The sequence below is a fragment of the Erpetoichthys calabaricus genome, chromosome 12 (genome assembly GCF_900747795.2).
Source record: "Erpetoichthys calabaricus chromosome 12, fErpCal1.3, whole genome shotgun sequence".
NCBI classification, from domain to species: Eukaryota; Metazoa; Chordata; class Cladistia; order Polypteriformes; family Polypteridae; genus Erpetoichthys; species Erpetoichthys calabaricus.
Window position 1 is genome coordinate 145815163 of NC_041405.2, and position 20759 is coordinate 145835921.

At 38.8% G+C, this 20759-nt stretch overlaps 1 protein-coding gene across 2 annotated transcripts in view; it reads left to right on the plus strand.

Moving 5' to 3' along the window:
- Positions 1-7176: 7176 nt before the first annotated feature.
- The window catches only part of chaf1a (chromatin assembly factor 1, subunit A (p150)), a 58381-nt gene continuing 44798 nt past the window's right edge, over positions 7177-20759 (plus strand). Inside the window, exons 1-3 of one of the 2 annotated variants that reach the window (XM_051935257.1) lie at positions 7177-7417; positions 9712-9762; positions 14187-14977. In XM_051935257.1, coding sequence (XP_051791217.1) covers positions 9714-9762; positions 14187-14977 — 840 coding nt within the window. In that variant the 5' untranslated portion in view covers positions 7177-7417; positions 9712-9713. Of the gene's footprint in view, positions 7418-7452; positions 7768-9711; positions 9763-14186; positions 14978-20759 lie in introns of those variants that run through there. The other variant, XM_028816498.2, reaches the window with a different exon arrangement.

Consider the following 20759-nt stretch of genomic DNA (forward strand, 5'->3'; position numbering starts at 1 on the left):
GACTCAAACCACCTACACCTGAACACCAGCAAAACCAAGGAGCTGGTGGTGGATTTTAGGAGGCCCAGACCCCTCATAGACCCAGTGATCATCAAAGGTGACTGTGTGCAGATGGTGCAGACCTATAAATATCTGGGAGTGCAGCTGGATGATAAATTAGACTGGACTACCAATACTGATGCGCTGTGCAAGAAAGGACAAAGCCGGTTATACTTCCTTAGAAGGCTGGCATCCTTCAACATCTGCAATAAGATGCTGCAGATGTTCTATCAAACAGTTGTGGCGAGCGCCCTCTTCTACGCAGTGGTGTGCTGGGGAGACAGCATTAAGAGGAAAGACGCCTCACGCCTGGACAAACTGGTGAGGAAGGCAGGCTCTATTGTTGGCATGGAGCTGGACAGTTTAACATCTGTGGCAGAGCGAAGGGCGCTCAGCAGGCTTCTATCAATTATGGAGAATCCACTGCATCCACTAAACAGGATCATCTCCAGACAGAAGAGCAGCTTCAGCGACAGACTGCTGTCACTGTCCTGCTCCACAGACAGATTGAGGAGATCGTTCCTCCCCCAAACTATGCGACTCTTTAATTCCACCAGGGGGGGTAAACGTTAATATTTAACATTATACATAGTTATTGTCTGTTTTTTTCACCTGTATTATTATCATTCTTTAATTTAATATTATTTATTGTATCAGTATGCTTCTGCTGAAGAATGTGAGTTTCACATTGGGATTAATAAAGTATCTATCTATCTATCTATCTATCTATCTATCTATCTATCTATCTATCTATCTATCTATCTATCTATCTATCTATCTATCTATCTATCTATCATTGGTATTTATTCAACCTGCTATCATCTATGCATGGACATTTATGTTATGTCTTAATCTTCTTCTTCTTCTATGTCTTAATAATAAATAATAATAATCTTTACATTTATATAGTGCTTTTCCCATTACTCAAAGCACTTCTGTGAGTGGGGAGCCACTTCAACCACCACCTGGATGATGTGACGGCAGCCATTTTTGCTCCAGCACGCTCATCACACATGAGCTATTAGGTGGTGAAGTGATAGCCAATTAGAGACAGAGGATGATTAGGGGGCTTGAATGACCAGGCCATGGAGGACAATTTAGCCAGGATATCGGGATACACCCTACTCCTTATGAAGGATACTCAGGGATCATTTATGACCACAGAGAGTCAGGACCTCAGCAGGGCCATCTTAACATATGAGTAAAATGGGCACTGGCCAGGGGTTAGAGGAGCATAGGGGCCCACAATGTTTCTGATGCCTATATATGTTTCTGTTATCAAAACATTGGCCCCAGAGCACTATTTTGCCTGGGGGCCTATGATGCTGTTAAGACAGCCATTGATCTCAGTTTAACGTCTCATCCAAAGGATGACACCATTTTTACATTACAGTGTCCCTGTCACTGCACTGGCATCCACATTCAATCACAAGGTAAGCGCCCCCTGCCTGCCTTGCCAACACGTCTTCCAGAAGCAACCCAGGCTTCTCCTAGATGGTCTCCCTTCCAAGTACTGGCTGGGCCTGAACTTGCTTAGCTTAAGATGGATGACCTTTTCTGAAGTGAATGTGGCATGGTTGCTGGCTGTGTTATGTCCTAAAGAGATAAATAAATAAACTTTTTTCAGGAATCTTCATGTAGATATTTCTTTAGGGAACCAAACACGGTTCCCATATGGCAGTGTTTTTCAACCAATGTGCCATGGCACAATGATGGGCCCTGAGAGCTTCCCAGGTGTGCAGTGGAAATAATAGTGTAGCACACATGGATCTAAGCATGAGAGGGACAAGTTTCACAGGTGGCTGAGATCTGCTAGAGGAGGACATAACTAACTGGAGAATGTTGGATAAACGCATTTCCTTGATCACTATGTTGTGGACACAGCACTTACAGCAATTTGGACGTGTCTCCTGCAGCTGCTAGAGTCCATCAGCCTGGGTGTGTGCTGCCAGTGAGTCTCACAGGGCTGGTGGATAGTGGGCATACAAGTTGCCTCTTGGACAGAGAGAGGCAGGCAAAGGGACCAAGCAAATGGGGAAAGCTCCCAAAGTGCTCACCAAGTGCCGTGTCTGTGAACGGTGAACTCAGAGCTGCTTTTTTTTAACCGACTTTTCAGGTAGTCCGGCTCCTTTGGACAGTTGAGGACGTTTATGAGATTTAAGGCTTTTGTGCTTAGTAGTATAGTGTTGTACCTTGGGATGTTTTTAGTTACAAAAAATGTGACACCACAGAAAAAAAGGTTGAAAAGCACAACCCCATGACAATGCTTTGAAGAACCATTGACACCTTTAAGAGTGTAGGGTTATAGAATCCTCCCAAATCTTTTAACAGGAGTGTTTCTTCAGTTTCAGTTATCGTCTTCACAGTGGCAGATTGCAAAATCACAGACTTGCCGTCAGAACGGAGGGATATACTGTACACAGATTTGTGACAAACATCTGCAGCACTGTAAAAGTAAACGAACTCTCTTCTTGTTTACCCCGCCCTCTATAAAATTCCAGGGTTCCAATCCAGAAACTCCCAAGTCATAACCTCCGAGTGTGCGCAGATAAAAACTTTAGGAAGTACACTGCTGCCACCTAATGGTTTGAATAAATACTGCAATTGCAACGACTAATGGCGGACTGGTGGCTCTGAGGCTAGTAGGGATCTGGACTGGCAATTGGAACTGCTAAATGCCAGAAGCGACTCTACTCCGTTAGGCCCTTGAGCAAGCCCGTTAACCTGCAATTGCGCCTTCCTGGGTATGACGTTAATCTGCATCCATCCGTGCAAGAAGGCCCTGCAACCTGCAGGGAAAAACCTGAGGGCTGGTGGCAGGATTGGCACTCTATAAAAACCCTCCCATCAGGGCCAGATTTTCCTATAGGCTAACTAGGCTTCAGCCTAGGGCTTTAAGATCAAGAGGGGCCTACATTCAAATTGTTAGCAAAATTTTATTATCTCTTATGTAATTTACAAACTTAAAAATGGAAGGTGAAAGGGCCTCATAAGTGGAATAGCCTAGGGCCTCTTTTCATATAACTCCGGCCCTGCCTCCCATTCTTCCATTCCATCTGAACTAGTGTGGTGCTGAGGTGTCACCTGTCCCATGGCTGCAGTGGGGTCCTAATCTGGAATCTTAAGGTGGTTTGCCATGTGGTGGGTGTGGCAACACGCTGTATCAGCGCATGCTCCTAACCTCTATGACTAAGGTGAACAATTCTTTTTTAGCTAGGATGTCACGTTGTTGAAGTAAGTTAGCTAGTGTGAAATAGCAGAACACCACGCTCTGTTTTGTATATTATTAAGATGAATGAGGAAGGCAACTGAAGATTGCTTAACCCAATATCATTGAGAGGTGAGGTTTTTTGGAATGTGCAGATTTTAAGGCAGCTCTAAACTTTTTGACTAAGGCACCCTCAATTGCTTATTTCAGTCTTAAACAGTTGCATTCACTGTTTCTAATGGCTCCTTATTTGCAATAAGATGCAAATGACAAAAAATGTTTCCAACTACACACGTGTTAATTCATCATGCACTCTCTGGTTTAATAAAACACTTAACAGGAAAATGTGACAGACTGAAAATTATCCATTTTAAGCTTCAAATCATTTAGTTGATATCCTTGGAAAGGAAAAAAATTACGATGTAAGAACTTAACATTGCAGACTAACAGGGTCTTGTTCAATAAGCGGATGCCACTTGTTTTTAAGCTTAGGCACCCTTACACTATTTTAAGATTAGGCACCTACTCTAAATTTTTAACATTAGGGACCCTGATGTACCTGGCCTTACCCCCATGAACCTTAAGTTCAGGGTTTGTAGGGGGGATTGGCCAGTCTAAAACAAACAACAAGAAGAAGATGGCGTCCATTTTTTGAACAAGACCCGACTAACAAGCCATAAAATCAAACAAGATCTGAGATCAGCCAGGATTGGTTTCTAATTAAGCAACTGGGTTGGAACGAAAACCTGCGGCCACTGCAGTCCTCCAGGACCGACGTGGCCTACCCCTGGACTAAAGGGTTAGCTCCTAAATCTGAGGTTCAAATCCCAGCCTGGTCACTGTGTGAAGTTTGCATGTTTTCCCCATAGCTGTAAGAGCTTTATCCCTAAAATATGCAGATGAGGTTTAATTGGCATCTCTAAACTGAACAAGTAGGTGTGGGTATGTGTATGAGTGTGCCCAATAATGAATGAGCGCCTTGTCCTGCCTTGTGCCCAGTTCTGTCATAATGGGAACAAATTCTTTGTGACTGTGAACTGGACAGGCAGTTTGGGAAAGTTATATATATATATATATATATATATATATATATATATATATATATTGTCACAGATGACTGGGGTTCTGACCCGGCAGGGACACCTAAAAGGACTGGAAGGTGGCAAGAATAGCTTCTGGGCCACGAGGGGGCAACCGCCCTGGAGCAGGAGAGTGGAGGATTGATTATTATTGATTATTGTTTATTATACAGTATTAGTATTGTGGAGAGGAGGGTGCTTTGTGCACTGTGTAGTCCGAATAAAAATTATATTTGGACTATTACCTGGTGTCTGGCATCTGATCTGAGGGGTCAAGGGAGCGATAGCGCCCCCTATCTGTCACAATATATAATAGGTAAAAGTGGTTGTCTTTGGACATTTCACTTGACAACCACTTTTAGACCCAACAAATACATTTTTGCCTCATCTTGGTAAGAAACTTTGATGAAAAATGCTGTGAAAGTGATGAACAAGAAGGGTGAAGAATTTTGATATTTGAAACAGATGTTTCCACGAATAACTGAAGCCAAGGATAACAAAAGCAGTTTTGCTGGTCTACAAATCAGACATATCATCAATGACAAGTGGTTCAAAGATCTTGTAATGGAGGCCAGAGGAAATCATATGGAAGGCATTCAAGGATACTGTTGAGATATTTCTTGCTAACTAAAGAACACCGAACTATGTCCAGCATGATTCAATTATGCAAAACTATGAAGTGCAACATGTCATTAAAGAGTCATTTTCTGTGTTCACACTGACTCCTTCCCTGCTAATCTTGGTGCTGAGTGTGAAAAAATAGTAAAAGGTTTTCCCAGACATTGTAACAGTGGAACACACTATATCGGGGCAAGTGGAATCCATCAATACTGGCAAACTCTTGTTGGAAACCAAAACCAAAAGCATTAGAAGATGAGAACAGATGAAAATATAGCAGCAAATAACTTTTAGCTCAATTGACATAATTCAGTGTCAGCGTCATTAAGCAAGCAAAATTTCTAAATTCAATAAAGATGCCTCATAGGTCACTTTTTTGAGATTCTATATTTGATGTTTTGATTTTCTGCAAAAGAAAAAAATAGAAAATGGAAGGTCATTCAAAGCAGGAGTCCAGTGGTGCAGTGAAAAGAAAAATTTAAAAAGAGTGATGCAAATGATGCTGTTTTGGTGAAAACCTTACCTAAAATAAGCCAAAATCATGATTTGAACAAACTGTAAATACTGCATTTGAGATGGACCTTACAGATAGTATTGATAGTCAGGATAGGGTTGACATCATATCTTCTAGCATTAGTGAGCACTCAGTTCTGTAGAGTCACTGACATAAACTTGGTCAACAATGTGGAATACAAAAAGGTCATTGCAGGAAATTAGATGCACTAAAAATGCCAAACCCAAGTGGCATAGCCCTTTTAAAAACATTTAATTGATATTCTTTACCTGTGAAGTAAGAAGAAAGTTGATTTCCTACAGGTTTGAAGTTGCATTCCTCAGTTAGTTATATTAAAAGGTGAAGTTCACATAATATAAAGATATAGATTTTTTCATTTTAATACCCAATATATTACTGACATAAAGAATGTGGGAGGCGGCACGGTGGCGCAGTGGGTAGCGCTGCTGCCTCGCAGTTGGGAGATCTGGGGACCTGGGTTCGATTCCCGGGTCCTCCCTGCGTGGAGTTTGTATGTTTTCCCCGTGTCTGCGTGGATTTCATCCGGGTGCTCCGGTTTCCTCCCACAGTCCAAAGACATGCAGGTTAGGTGGATTGATGATTCTAAATTGGCCCTAGTGTGTGCTTGGTGTGTGTGTGTGTTTGTGTGTGTCCTGCGGTGGGTTGGCACCCTGCCCAGGATTGTTTCCTGCCTTGTGCCCTGTGTTGGCTGGGATTGGCTCCAGCAGACCCCCGTGACCCTGTGTTTGGATTCAGCGGGTTGGAAAATGGATGGATGGATGGATAAAGAATGTGATAGCCACAATATTTGTATGTCTGGCGAGATAGCTTTGACACCCGGGGCTGCGGGGCTCTTAATCCGGTTTGCCTGGGCAGCAATGGGGGTAAAGCCGGAACTACACCTGGAAAGAGTAGCATACTATTACAGTCAAAATTACTGTCACCAATTAATCAAATATTGGGTTTTTGAAAGAAAAACAGAATTGCTAAAATGGAGAGAACATGCAAGCTCCAGATGGAAAGTGCCTGGGCTCCAGATGTAATCCAGGATTTAGGAGGTGTAAGGCAGAAGTGCTTACTAATGCACCATCCGCTAGTCGAAAAAATGTGCTTTTTGAAATGTACATTTATACACTACTGACTAAATGTTCACAGATAGCCCAACCTGGAACCACACAAGGTTAAGCGACCCTATGAAGTTTCTGTTACTCACTTTAATAAAATGCATAAGAGGGCGTGGCGCTATGATATTGCTGGCTAATTTGCATCTAAAGGGGTGTGGCCCTGTGCCAAAAAGGGCGTGCAAAGTACTAGTTAAGCCATTTGAACGAGAAAACCCTTCCTCTCAGTTTTAACTGGAATAGAATAGTGCCGACCAAAGTCTTTCCTTTGCATAAAACGATATAAAAAGTGAACTTGTGATGCCGCTCAGTTCGCACTAATCGACCCCCCAAAAAAAGACTTTAGTTGGAAAGGCGCCGTGTTTGGTTGGCGCGGGAGCAGGTATGAACCCGCCCCCTTGGTACACGCGCGACTTTCTTCCAATCAGGAAGAGCAATTTCTTCATATTTATATCTAACACAAGGTAGGCCAATCACGACCATCCACAGTTGGTCTACCGTCTCAGAGCAAGAGGAAAGAAGTACTGTATTATACACTTTTTTAAAATTAGTATGTTAGGGGACGTGTATGTCGTGATTGGAGCGCACGGAGTCTAATTGTTTTCTGATTGTTTCACTGACTTTAAACAATACATCGATATATTACTTCTCTCTCTGCTATTTTATCCATCTATCGATTTCAGATAAACACTAATATAGCTTTAGTAAGCAGAATAAAATGACAAAGACATAAATTTCATTCGGATTCCAAATTTATGAGTATTTCCATCTTAAAACCGGACTCAAGCTCATACCCCGCCCTTGTTCTTGGTGACGTCACAAGACAACGACCAATCAGGTGTGTATTCGAGCCAGGCTGCCGTCTCCCCGCCAATTCCGAGCGGCAGGCGCTGTTGTAGAGCGCGACTAAGTCCGCTTAGGGAAATCTGCCGGGTGTCCGAATCAGAGTTGAGTGGAAAAGGCCGCTTGAAATAGTTACTTCTCCCCCCAGAAAAGAAAATAAGAGAAACTGGATTTTGTAAATAAACTTACTTTCTCGCGAAAAAAAATACAGAAGAAAAAGAGAACTTCGTGAAATCTATTTGTTTTGGTCGAGGAACTTGCATTAAAGCAGTGGGGGGGACGTGATGCTGGCGGCGGAGCACCCGTTGGAGAAAGGGGCCCGCGAAGCGACCCCGAGGAGAAAAAGTGAGTAAGCGCCGGAGAAGCGGGCTTTCATGTAATTTTAAATGAGACAAAAGCGGTTAAGTTTCCATGTGGGCTCTCCGACTGCTTGGTATGTGGGCCTTTAGATCAGGAAAGTGTTTCTATGGGTGTCGTACTTGTTTTGATTGGTAGTCAGACAAGCAAGCATAATAGCTGTATATGCACATTTATTTAATACGTGCATTTTTATTTCCGACTTTCCTATGAAGAGAATATTACTAGGTCATATTGTCTTTCTGATATTTTAAAGGGAAGTTAATTATGTAACGCAATTGAGTAATAATACGGAGATAATGATGAATTTACTTCTTTTTGATAGTGTATGCTATTTTATGTGTGCTTAACGCATACATAAAAGTTTAAAATGTAAATGGAAAATGCAATTATAGTGTTATTATTCACGAGAGCTCATATATTCGCTTATTGTACTCTGTATTGTGCTATGTATCCGTGCAGTCTAATATTAACGACATCGCTCTATATAACAAGTATATATGTTTTGATTTGCTTCAGTTAAATAAATATAATTGTTCGATGTTTGTGAACTTAAAAAACGCACGTATTTCCTGACGACGAACAGTTAGTTGTCATCTGGCAGTATTGGTAATAGACTGCTGTTGTTGACTGATCAGGTATCAAACGTGTCATCGACTTTTAAACTTATTTAATGTCGGGAGATCATTTTATCGAATAATCCGAAAAATATATGAATAAATTAGGTTATTTGTAATTTTAAGAAATAGCTACGTCTTAAAATGACGTCCCAGAGTGGCGCGTGCGCATTGCTGGTAATTCCACAAGGGCCCAAGTCGTACACTTTGTACGCTTTACTTTTCAGTACTCTTTTATGCCCCTCGTAGTTCAGGCTGTGTTACCCTACTAGGCCTCTAGGAACCGAAAGGCGGGAGTGCGGTGAAAAAGTGATTGGTGCAGCGAATATTATACACTTTTCAGAGTTATGAGGGGAGCTGATCGTGTGTCATTTCAAATCCATGTACCTTTCTTTATCCTTTAGACGTGTCCAAATGTCGCGATCCCATCCAGCACTATATGTTGTAAAAAGGCAAGTCGGCACTGTCATAGTTTATGCCTTTCTTATGAAAATTTGAGCCAAAAAGCTTTAACAAGAGAGTCAAAAAGTATTAGAGATTTTCTAATTTATTTGTTTTTTAGAATAGCAAAGGTATATCATGACAGTAAATAAACACATAAATATGTCGGACTCGCTGTACCATTTAATTTTTTTCCCAAGCTAATAGCAATTTCAGTTAATGCTGGACTAAAACAAATGACAGTAACGTTAACTTTCTATCAGTTTGTTAAATGATTTTGTCGCTGTTTCTTCTGCATATGGCCAGTAGCATTACCACCTGCTCTTTAGAACAGGTAATCCACCTGAAGATATGTATATTTTGAGCCCAGCCAGTGCTTGGATGGGAGACCATCTATGAAAAGCTTGGGTTGCTGCTGGAAGAGGTGTTGATGAGGCAGGCAGGGGGCACTTACCCTGTGGTCTGAATGTGAATCCCAATGCCCCAGTGCAGTGAATGGGACATTGTCATGTAAAAAGAGCTCCATTCTCCTGTTGATGGATACAAGTTTCAGCCAAAAAATATTAAGCAATATAAAGGTCTAAATCCTGCACTTGGACATTGTGGGTATGCAACTGGCATGTTCACCTCATGTCTTGTTTTTTTTCCTTTCTCTGAGATATTATGATTGTTACTTGGTGACTGTAAATTGTCTGTGTGTGGTCTGTGATATGCTATCTTAACATTAAGGGCCATTCCCTGCTTAGTGCACAATGCTGCCAAAATAATATCTGGAGTTCTGCAACCTTGAATTTAAGTTGTTTATGTAATGCAAGTTCACCCAAACATTTTGTTTTGTTAATTGATGGCTCCTTCTCCACCTTAATATTTCTAGGTATGGAGTGTAGAACAAAATCCGACACATCTGCAAAGAAGTTAGTCCAAGGTAAAACTGACTTTTAAAGGCTGACTTGTAAATCATTTTTAAGTTGTGTGTTTTTTTTTTAATGATCACATTAAAATGGTGTCCGCTAGTCCTTTTCTTTCATTTTCTCTTGATGAAAAAACAGTTGTACCCAGAAGAAGTTGTCTAATTTGTTCTACAGCGCCTAGGGAAATATTCAGACCCCTTCACTTTTTCTATGATCTATTAAGTTAATTTCTACCCTCACCAATACAACACTCAGTACTTCAAAATGAAAACAGAATTTTTGGATTTTTTTGCAAATTTATTATAAATAAAAATTGAAATATCCTTTTGACAGAAATATTCAGACCCTTTGCTGTGACACTTGAAACTTGCCTCAGGTGATTCCCATTCAATTGATCATCATTGAAATGTTCCTACACCTTGTTTAAAGTCCACCTATGGTCAGTTTACTTGATTGCACATGATTAGGAATGGCACACACTATTCTGAAGAAGGTCCCACAGTTGACAATGTAGATCAAAGTGAAAACCAAACCATGGGGTCAAATTAATTACCCACAGAGCTAAGAGACAGGATTGTGTCGAGACACAGTTCTGGGGATGGCTACAAAAACATTCTGCAGCACTAAAGGTACCCAAGAGCACAGCGATCTCCATTATTCTTAAATGGAAGAAGTTTGGAATAACCATGGCTCTGCCTAGAACTGGCTGCCGGCATGCCCAAACTGCGCAATTGGGTGGTCACTCTTTCAGAGCTTCAGATATCCTGTATGGAGATGTGAGAAACTTCCAGGACAACCACTACTGCAACACTCCACTAATCTGGGCTGTATGGCAAAGTGGCTAGATGACAAAGCTCACTTGGATCTCTATGAGACATAAGATTCTCTGGTCTGATGAAAACAAGATTGACCTGTTTGGCTTCAATTCTGGTCGGCTTGTCTAGAGGAAACTGGGCACCATTCATCACCTGTGCAATACCATTCCAGTGGTAAAGCACGAAGGTGGAAGCGTCATGCTGTGAGTTTATTTTTCAGAGTTGGGGATTGAAAGACTAGTCAGTGTTGAGGAAAAGCTGAACTGATCAAAGTACAAGCAGTATCCTTAATTAAAACCTGCTCCAGAGTGCACTGGACCTCAGACTGGGCCAAAGATTTACCTTCCAACAGGACAGTGATCCTAAGCACAAAGCAAAGACAACAGAAGAGTAGTTTGTGGATGACTCTGGGAATGTCCTTGATTGGCCCAACCAGAGCCAAGACTTTGGACATCTCTGGAGGGACCTGAAAATAGCGACCATCTAACCTGACAGAGCATGAGAATATCTTGGGGGGTTTGTTTGAGTCTGAAATCCTTTTTTTGTGCTTTGTTATTCTGGGGCATTAAGTGCTTTTGGATGAGGGGAAAAGTTTTAATGGTTTTAGCACAAGGCAGCAACATAGCAAAATGTGAAAAAAATAAAGGGGTCTGAACTCTTTCTGAAGGCACTGTGTAAACCTCTATTAGAGGCTAGTTTAGGAATATGTTTTGTGCTCAAGTACAGATATTGATTATTATGCCCTTACAACACTTATGTAGCAATCCTACATCAAGATTTCCTTTACAGTATGTATTCTTGCCATCCAAAAAATTTAGCAGAATTTGCTCTTACATATGTACTGTACTAAGGTGACCCAGTAATTATGTTTAATCACATTCAAAATAGTCATGTTTATTATTTTTTTAGTGCATCACTGCATCTGAGACATAAACAACACTACAGTAATCCCTTCTCCATCGCGGGGGTTGCGTTCCAGAACCCCCCGCGAAAGGTGAAAATCCGCGAAGTATATGTTTATATGGTTATTTTTATATTGTCATGCTTGGGTCACAGATTTGCACAGAAACACAGGAAGTTGTAGAGAGACAGGAACTTTATTCAAACACTGCAAACAAACATTTGTCTCTTTTTCAAAAGTTTAAACTGTGCTCCATGACAACACAGAGATGACAGTTCCATCTCACAATTAAAAGAATGCAAACATATCTTCCTCTTCAAAGGAGTGCGCATCAGGATCAGAGAATGTCAGAAAGAGAGAGAAAAGCAAACAAATCAATAGGGCTGTTTGGCTTTTAAGTATGAGAAGCACCGGTGGCACAAAGCCGTTGAAGAAGGCAGCTCACACCCCCTCCGTCAGGAGCAGAGAAAGAAAGAGAGAGAGAGACAGAGAAAAACAAACAAAAAATCAATACGTGCCCTTCGAGCTTTTAAGTATGCGAAGCACCGTGCAGCATGTCGCTTCACGAAGTAGCTGCACAGAAGGGAGCAACGTTTCAGCATTTTTAGACGAGTGTCCGTATTGTCTAGGTGTGCGAACAGCCCCCCTGCTCAATCCCCCTACGTCAGGATCAGAGAATGTCAGCGCAAGAGAGAAAGAGAAAAGTAAGTTGGGTAGCTTCTCAGCCATCTGCCAATAGCGTCCCTTGTATGAAATCAACTGGGCAAACCAACTGAGGAAGCATGTACCAGAAATTAAAAGACCCATTGTCCGCAGAAATCCGCGAACTAGCAAAAAATCTGCGATATATATTTAAATATGCTTACATATAAAATCCGCGATAGAGTGAAGCCGCGAAGCGCGATATAGCGAGGGATTACTGTATTGATCATAAATTGAAAAATGTTGGAGTCAGACAAAAAGGATACAGAGTTGTTCCTGAATTTTAACTAATTCTAAAAACTCTTTAAGCTGTGACATTTATTATGTGTCCCTCCAAACCCCCCAACCACTCACCCGGCCTCTAAGCTGACATAACATGCAGCTCTTAGTTTTTGGTTAAAAAAAAAAAATCTGTAAAGGAGGCACATGGTTGTGTCTATTGGTAAGTTAGTTTAATACATTTCTTCATTTTGATTTCTTTGAAGAGAGGCTTCACTGTTCCTCCACTCTCCATGCAACTTACATAAAGCTAATGTAAGAGATCTGCACTTAGCTATCAAGCAAGACTTTAACTTGTCATTATCCAAAGTGCCTTGTGATTGGTTCATTTTTACATGTACTTGTATGAATCTTAAAATCATAATTGAGAAAGCCATGTACGTTTTTTTACTTTCTGTCAAATGTTTAGCATTGATTGCACAAAAAGCCAACCCAGAACTTCCTTGGATGTATAGTAAGTCTTCATAATACATGGGTTTATCTTCCTGAGTTTATTGAAAGTTTTATTTACACGTGCAGTAGAATGGGGTTTTAGTGATTTAATTCAGGGAACAGCTTGCATGTGTGAATGGAGCTGATGTGATTATTAGTTGTATAGCTGATGGAAAACTATGGAAAAGTTGTCAGACTTTTACTGTATATCCATAGGGCTGGTTTAGTTGGGAGCATGCACTGATACAGCGTGTTGCCGCACACGACTGTAGAAATACATATTCTTGAAAGGTCTCAACTAGGACAGCAGATATCATTGTAGGGGGCAGATATGCTTGTGTCTGAGGATTGGTTCTGCTCTTTAATAGAAGCAGTTTGATATGTTGATGATACAGCATCTTGCTGTTAGTCTTGTAAATGCTCACCTGCTGCTATTTACTGTTGTTTGCCCAACAATATTGTACTGCCATTATACTTGGAACGTGTGACCTCACTTGTTTAAGAATTTTGCTGGCAAGGAATATGTTTCTCAATAGAACATGTGTAGGGCATTTTTGGGCATCTGTAGTCTGTTTCGTTCTTTCTAGCAGGAACAGCTCTGAGTGACGTCGTGTGATACTATTCTGTACCTATGAAACCCTAATGTTACAATGTATAGACACTTGTATTACCAATCTTGGCTCCTTTACATATATTAAAGATTCAGATGTCTCCCCCGATTCTGAAACTAAAAAAGTCCCTTTGCTGTTCTTTTGGAAGAATTTTTACTATGCTCACTTATTTTTCTGAATAGATTTTACTGCAATTAGACAACATTTTCTGGGTGCAACCTTTAAATTTTATTTATTTATTACATGTCTATACAAAAATATTCTCTGGTGTTCAGAAGTAGCTGTAGTTTTTTATTGTAAAGAGTCACACTAACAATCAGACACGTGGAGTCTTCAATGAAATATTTTGCCAGGTGTATTCTTGGTTAAGAGATTTATGAAGAAATTATATGTTAAGAAGCATGGAAAAGGTTTCAAATGGACAAAAATTTGTCTTCAGATATCTTTTATCATAATTTTTTATACTGGTAAACAGAATAGTTTGGTAGAAATTTAGAGCTTTGAGAATGAGAAGAAAATGAATAACAAAGCTGTGAATATGATCCTGAAATTAAAAGTAAGTTACTTCATATTGGGAACTAGTTGGTATGCCTTAATACTTTTTACAGGAAGATGCTTGTCAAGAGATTTGGAACAAGAAATGCAATGCATTCTTGTTTGATTTAGAAATGAACTAAAAAGGATGTTTTCTGTTTTAGCTCGTCTCCCTTTTAAGCGACTCAGCACCACTCCAAAGCAGGACAGAGAACTGATAGAGGCTAAAAAGCCTAAACATGCCTCCTCTCCCAAACATATCTCAGTGGACCTTAACACTTCTGCCAGTGATGTGGAGAATGAGCAAAGTCATCCGTTCCATTTGGAGCATCCTTCTTCTGCCAAGCTTGTTAATGGCAAAGGACCTCTGGACAATTTCATGCATCGTGGAAACAAAGTCAGAACCACTGAGAAAACTAATAGCACTAGCAGCAAAGATGCTTCTGTGATGATTGATCTGACAGAGGACTCCAATCCTGCCGCAAGTTGTGTTGAGATGATTTCCTCAACTAATGAACAGAATGAGAATAAGTCTGCTGGACTGTCAAACGGTATAGCAGAACAGTCTGGCAACTGCTCACATTTAGATATGAATTCCCCATCGGATTCTCTGTCCACTAATTGTGACTGTAAGATAGAAACAGACAATCTCACAGATGTTGGTTTGTCATTGTCTTCCAGTCCAGAAAAGAAAAATGATTTTGAATCTGCGAATAAACTTAATGCAAACAATTGCTGCCAAGAGGTAGATTCAGTGGTTCTTGGAAACAAAGTGGCCAAAGTTGTGCTTGAAAAGTTACAGACATCTAGTATTAACACAACAATGAATGAGGACGAGTCGGGTCCAGAAACCACAGTCTTGCTGTCTCCTTCCTCCACAAGCTCCCTCTCTACAACTGAAAGCTCTCCTGAGGAGTGTAGGACTGCAAGCATGGACAGCACCCCTACCCATAAGGTAAGATTTCCTATCAGTTTTTGTGTAGTGTCTAGGGCTTGATAATAGTAAGATATTTCCACGTCATTTTTAGAAAACATTATTAAATAATAAATGTGTTAGTAATGAGGAGGAGAATGCAATGGAGGTTAGATCCCTTTGGTATTGTGTGAAAGTAAACTTGCATTTGAAAACATGCTGTTTCTGCACTTTTGTGGTAGGAACATATTCTACCTGATGGTATAGTATAAGTATAGTATAGTTCCACATATACAAAAAGGAATTGACTATACCAATTGAAGCTTACATAATTTTGCATTATGGGCTGTTATATGATATTACAAGAGATAAAGCCAGATATTTTGTGCTTTGGACTAGTCAAAATTTATATGAAACAGAAATATTTTATAGTGATATGTTAGTTGTGCTGTTGTGTGTACAGAATATAGTGAAATCCTTGTCTGACCCCCATGCAACACATGAACGAAAGTAACTCTTGATGACTAAAATGTTAAATTTTTACTGATTGTTGCCTTCAAACAGAATTTTGATTTTGGGGGGGGGGGGGGGTCAGATTTTAAAATACAGATCTGTAGTTTCATTTTGTCAAATGGTAACTAATTGGCCTTTCCTATTGACTTGTATAGAGCATTTAATTAGGGAAATTTCATTTCAACTAGTGAAAAATTGTACTTTATTATTTTCATAACTCTAAATCAAACACATCAACAATACTGTATTTCCGATATGGCATATTCTTAATCTCTGATTGTAAAAACCATTGCAGTGGATTGACAAGTCTCTGTAAGACTCCAAGAGACAGTTTTCATTAGCCACAACTTAAATTAGAAATACAGTATTATAGATTTTAATTTTGACTTTTCAAAATTTAATTTCTAGGGATGCTCTGTTGAAGTTTTTTAATACTGATTTCTTGTTACTTGATTGGCCGATTCCGATGCATTTTTTCTTTATCCCTTTAAAAATGTTTTATACTAAGCTCCTGCATAACCAGATACATAGGAGCCTTATGTCCTATTTTAATATGTACAGTTAGGTCCATAAATATTTGGACAGAGACAACTTTTTTCTCATTTTGGTTCTGTAAATTACCACAATGAATTTGAAATTAAACAACTCAGATGCGGTTGAAGTGCAGACTTTCAGCTTTAATTCAGTGGGGTGAACAAAACGATTGCATAAAAATGTGAGGAAACTAAAGCATTATTATTAACACAATCACTTCATTTCAGGGGCTCAAAAGTAATTGGACAATTGACTCAAAGGCTATTTCATGGGCAGGTGTGGGCAAGTCCGTCGTTATGTCATTATCAATTAAGCAGATAAAAGGCCTGGAGTTGATTTGAGGTGTGGTGCTTGCATGTGGAAGATTTTGCTGTGAACAGACAACATGTGGTCAAAGGAGCTCTCCATGCAGGTGAAAGAAGCCATCCTTACGCCGCAAAAACAGAAAAAAACCATCTGAGAAATTGCTACAATATTACGAGTGGCAAAATCTACAGTTTGGTACATCCTGAGAAAGAAAGCAAGCACTGGTGAACTGGACCTGGATGTCCACGGAAGACAACAGTGGTGGGATGATCGCAGAATCATTTCATGGTGAAGAGAAACCCCTTCACAACAGCCAACCAAGTGAACAACACTCTCCAGGGGGTAGGCGTATCGATATCCAAGTCTACCATAAAGAGAAGACTGCATGAAAGTAAATACAGAGGGGTGCACTGCAAGGTGCAAGCCACTCATAAGCCTCAAGAATAGAAAGGCTAGATTGGACTTTGCTAAAGAACATCTAAAAAAAGCCAGCACAGTTCTGGAAAAACATTCTTTGGACAGATGAAACCAAGATCAACCTCTACCAGAATGATGGCAAGAAAAAAGTATGGAGAAGGCGTGGAACAGCTCATTATCCAAAGCATAGCACATCATCTGTAAAACACGGTGGATCAGTGTGATGGCTTGGGCGTGCATGGCTGCCAGTGACACTGGGACACTAGTGTTTATTGATGATGTGACACAGGACAGAAGCAGCCGAATGAATTCTGAGGTGTTTAGAGACATACTGTCTGCTCAAACGCAGCTAAATGCAGTCAAATTGATTGGGCAGCGTTTCATGATACAGATGGACAATGACCCAAAACATACAGCCAAAGCAACCCAGGAGTTTATTAAAGCAAAGAAGTGGAAAATTCTTGAATGGCCAAGTCAGTCACCTGATCTTAACCTAATTGAGCAGGCATTTCACTTGTTGAAGACTAAACCTCAGACAGAAAGGCCCACAAACAAACAGCAACTGAAAGCCGCTGCAGTAAAGGCCTGGCAGAGCATTAAAAAGGAGGAAACCCAGCATCTGGTGATGTCCAGGAGTTCAAGACTTCAGGCTGTCATTGCCAGCAAAGGGTTTTCAACCAAGTATTAGAAATGAACATTTGATTTCCAGTTATTTAATTTGTCCAATTACTTTTGAGCCCCTGAAATGAAGGGATTGTGTTCAAAAAATGCTTTAGTTGCCTCACATTTTTATGTAATCGTTTTGTTCACCCCACTGAATTAAAGCGGAAAGTCTGCAGGTCAACTGCATCTGAGTTGTTTCATTTAAAATTCATTGTGGTAACGTACAGAACCAAAATTAGAAAACAAGTTGTCTCTGTCCAAATATTTATGGACCTAACTGTATTTTTATAATTAAACTGCAGACCACAGATGTTCACTTTGTTAATACAAAATGAATAGTTAGGTTTTTGTAGGCTTATGGTTCGGTGATCATAAAAATACTACAATAAAATTTCTTTAAAATACATACTTTAACTAATAAAATATGTACAGAAATATGTATCCATAATACATATAGCATAAAAAATATAAAATGCTTCTCATAATTACAAGCTGTCATTTTGTTTAATTTTTCTGTAATTTGTAATTTTTTCCTACCTGAAACAAAGCTTAATTTAAAAAAAAAGTAGCTTTCTCCATTTCTCTAACAAAATATATATATATATATATATATACACTAAAAAAAGAACATCTATATAAATATAGTAAATGTATATTTTGACAGCAAAAAAGCTGTAGTACAATTAATGATTAAAAATTATTAAAACCTGTAAGTGCATGAATATTTACATTTAAGCAGTGTTTATTTTCTAATATCAATTAATTGACTGTGTGTGTGTGTGTGTGTGTGTGTGTGTATCAGTGAGACATTCATTATTCTTGAAGTATAATTATAAATATGGATTACCATTTTAATTCTGAAGTACACTTTTCTTACCAAAACTTAAGCTATATGGCACACAGAAACAAATAAAAAACAGCAGGAGCTGAAAAGATCAGTTTTTGTGATCTTCCAATATACCAATTGAGTTTTTTTTTTTTGTGTGTGTGTGGAAAAATTTCCGATTTAGCTTGGCGGAGCATCTTTAATGCAGATATAGAATACAGGACCGGGTATGACTAAATCAGGAATTAGCTTAAGACATTAAATGTGAAAACACTTACCTTACACATGTCTGTGAGACTTTAAAGGTGTTCTTCCAATTGAACAAATGTGTTTTGGATTGTCATTGCAGAAGAACTGCTTTGTTAATTTTAAGATCTGTAGCAGTATATGTCATCTTTAATATATAATTTTTGATAATTATGAAATTTATTATATATGGTAGTCGTAAATTTTCCGGGAAAGATAAAGATTTCCTTCCTTTGCAGAGGAAATGATAAAAATGTTTTGTAGTTTATGTTAATAAAGACAAACCAATCAAGTAATTCCATGGGTAAAAGAACAAATGCTTGCATTCACATATAAGCAAACACGGCTTGCCATGCTGCAATATGTTGTAATGTCTGTGTCAGTTTGCTTGCTGTGAAATATGATCAACGTTGCTCTCCCTCCCTTTAAGTCCGCAATCCCTTTCTTTTCTATTGCTACCAAGGTATTTATAATAGCTAGCTAACCTGTCAATATTTTTTTTTTTATCCTTCTTTATGTAAGATCCATAAATTAAGACACAACCTTATGATGTGATCTTTACATCTTTCCCTTAAGTAATTGAAAAATTTTCATACTGTTTCTGGATCCACTACTGTTTGAATCCGCTGTTTACCGTGCTCTACACTATACACTGATTTCCAGTTACTTTTCTTTTTCCTTTCTCACTTTACACACTGGATACCCATCCTTCCTTTTTTCAATTATTTAGTAGCTTTACTTTTTTCACTTATGATTTTGTTTCTAAAATCAATTTGTATAAAATTTCATCCTTTCTTTACCATCTCTCTTTACAGTTCAATTCAGTTTATTTGATTATTTTGTCTTTTAAATTTTTCAAAGATCAGTAATCTTTACTTTTTTTCCTAATTTTACTATTTTGTTCTTGTCTACCTTAACACCACTTTTCTGGTGCTTAGTAATGCCTATTGTTTCTTTCTTGTATGCGTTCTTTTGTATGCCATATGTTTTAAATTATCTCTTCTTTCATCCTTTGATCATATAATAGTCCAGTCCATTTTATTTCGATTACACATAAAGGGTCCAACCAGAGTTGAGCTCAGCTAGCGAGTCCCCATTTGAGAAACAGTGTGAAAGTCTATGATTAACTTTGGAAAAATCAGGCACAACCTTTGGAATATGAAAATTAGTCACAAGATCATGAGTATTGTAACTATAGGTTTATGTACAGTATATTTTACTAAACAATACACTTACTCACTATATAGTGACAAAAGTAAAAGAAATTAGTTTTCTTGTTGTGTTTTTTCCCTCATATCTATACTTCTTAAGTATTTAAATCTTTTAACATGAATGTTCATTTGGAAAAATAAGATGAAATGCCAAGTAAAGCATCTCTAAAATCTTCCTATGTCCAAGATCATTTTTATTTAATTATCTGAATAATGCAAATTGTATTTGTACCATCATATGACAATGTAAATAAAAGAACTGTAGAATGGCAATTAATATAAACACTTAAATACTGTATTGGACATTAATGACCCTTTATATATATATATATATATATATATATATATATATATGTATGTGTGTGTGTGTGTGTGTGTGTACCTAAAGAATATGGCTCATGTGATTACCATAGACACAATAGAAAATGAGAAAGAACTGTGCATTTTCAGCTTTGCTATGGAGTAATTTGTGCTAGACCGAAACATCTGACTTGGCATGTGTGCAATATTCAGTACTCCTGGCTAATGTCAGTAATTTAAATGCAAAGTTTCGAACAACCTGAACCCATTATGTTTAATGAGGAGTAGTGTACAGTGCCTTCTAACTGTTGTGAAAGTCTCATCAGCATCTATAGGAAACAATTTATGGAGGTTATTGCATCTAATGGAGGTTCTAAAAGTTACGGAATACAAGGGTTGAATACTTTTTCCAGAGCAGGCTATAGTATTAGGGTGTTTTGTACCATGTTAGCCATTATGATTGTAGCGAGAAGTCAAGCAAAATGACACCTTTTATTGGCTAACTAAAAAGATTACAATATGTAAGCTTTCAAGGCAACTTGTGCCCCTTCTTCAGGCAAAATTTAATGACTGTGAATGTGTAAACTATGTATTGAAAAAAGTAAAATTGTGTTGTTTAAACAGGCTGTTTCTATATATTATTCTGACCTGGTTGAAGATCAGACCACATCTCAATGAGTAATTAGTGCAGGAATTGTAGGAATTATGGAAACATTTTGTTGTAGATGTCTGTCAGTGCTTTGATGCTGCCTGTTTATTGATATGATTGTTTTTCACCAGACTGACGTTGCAGTAAGTTAATGAGGAC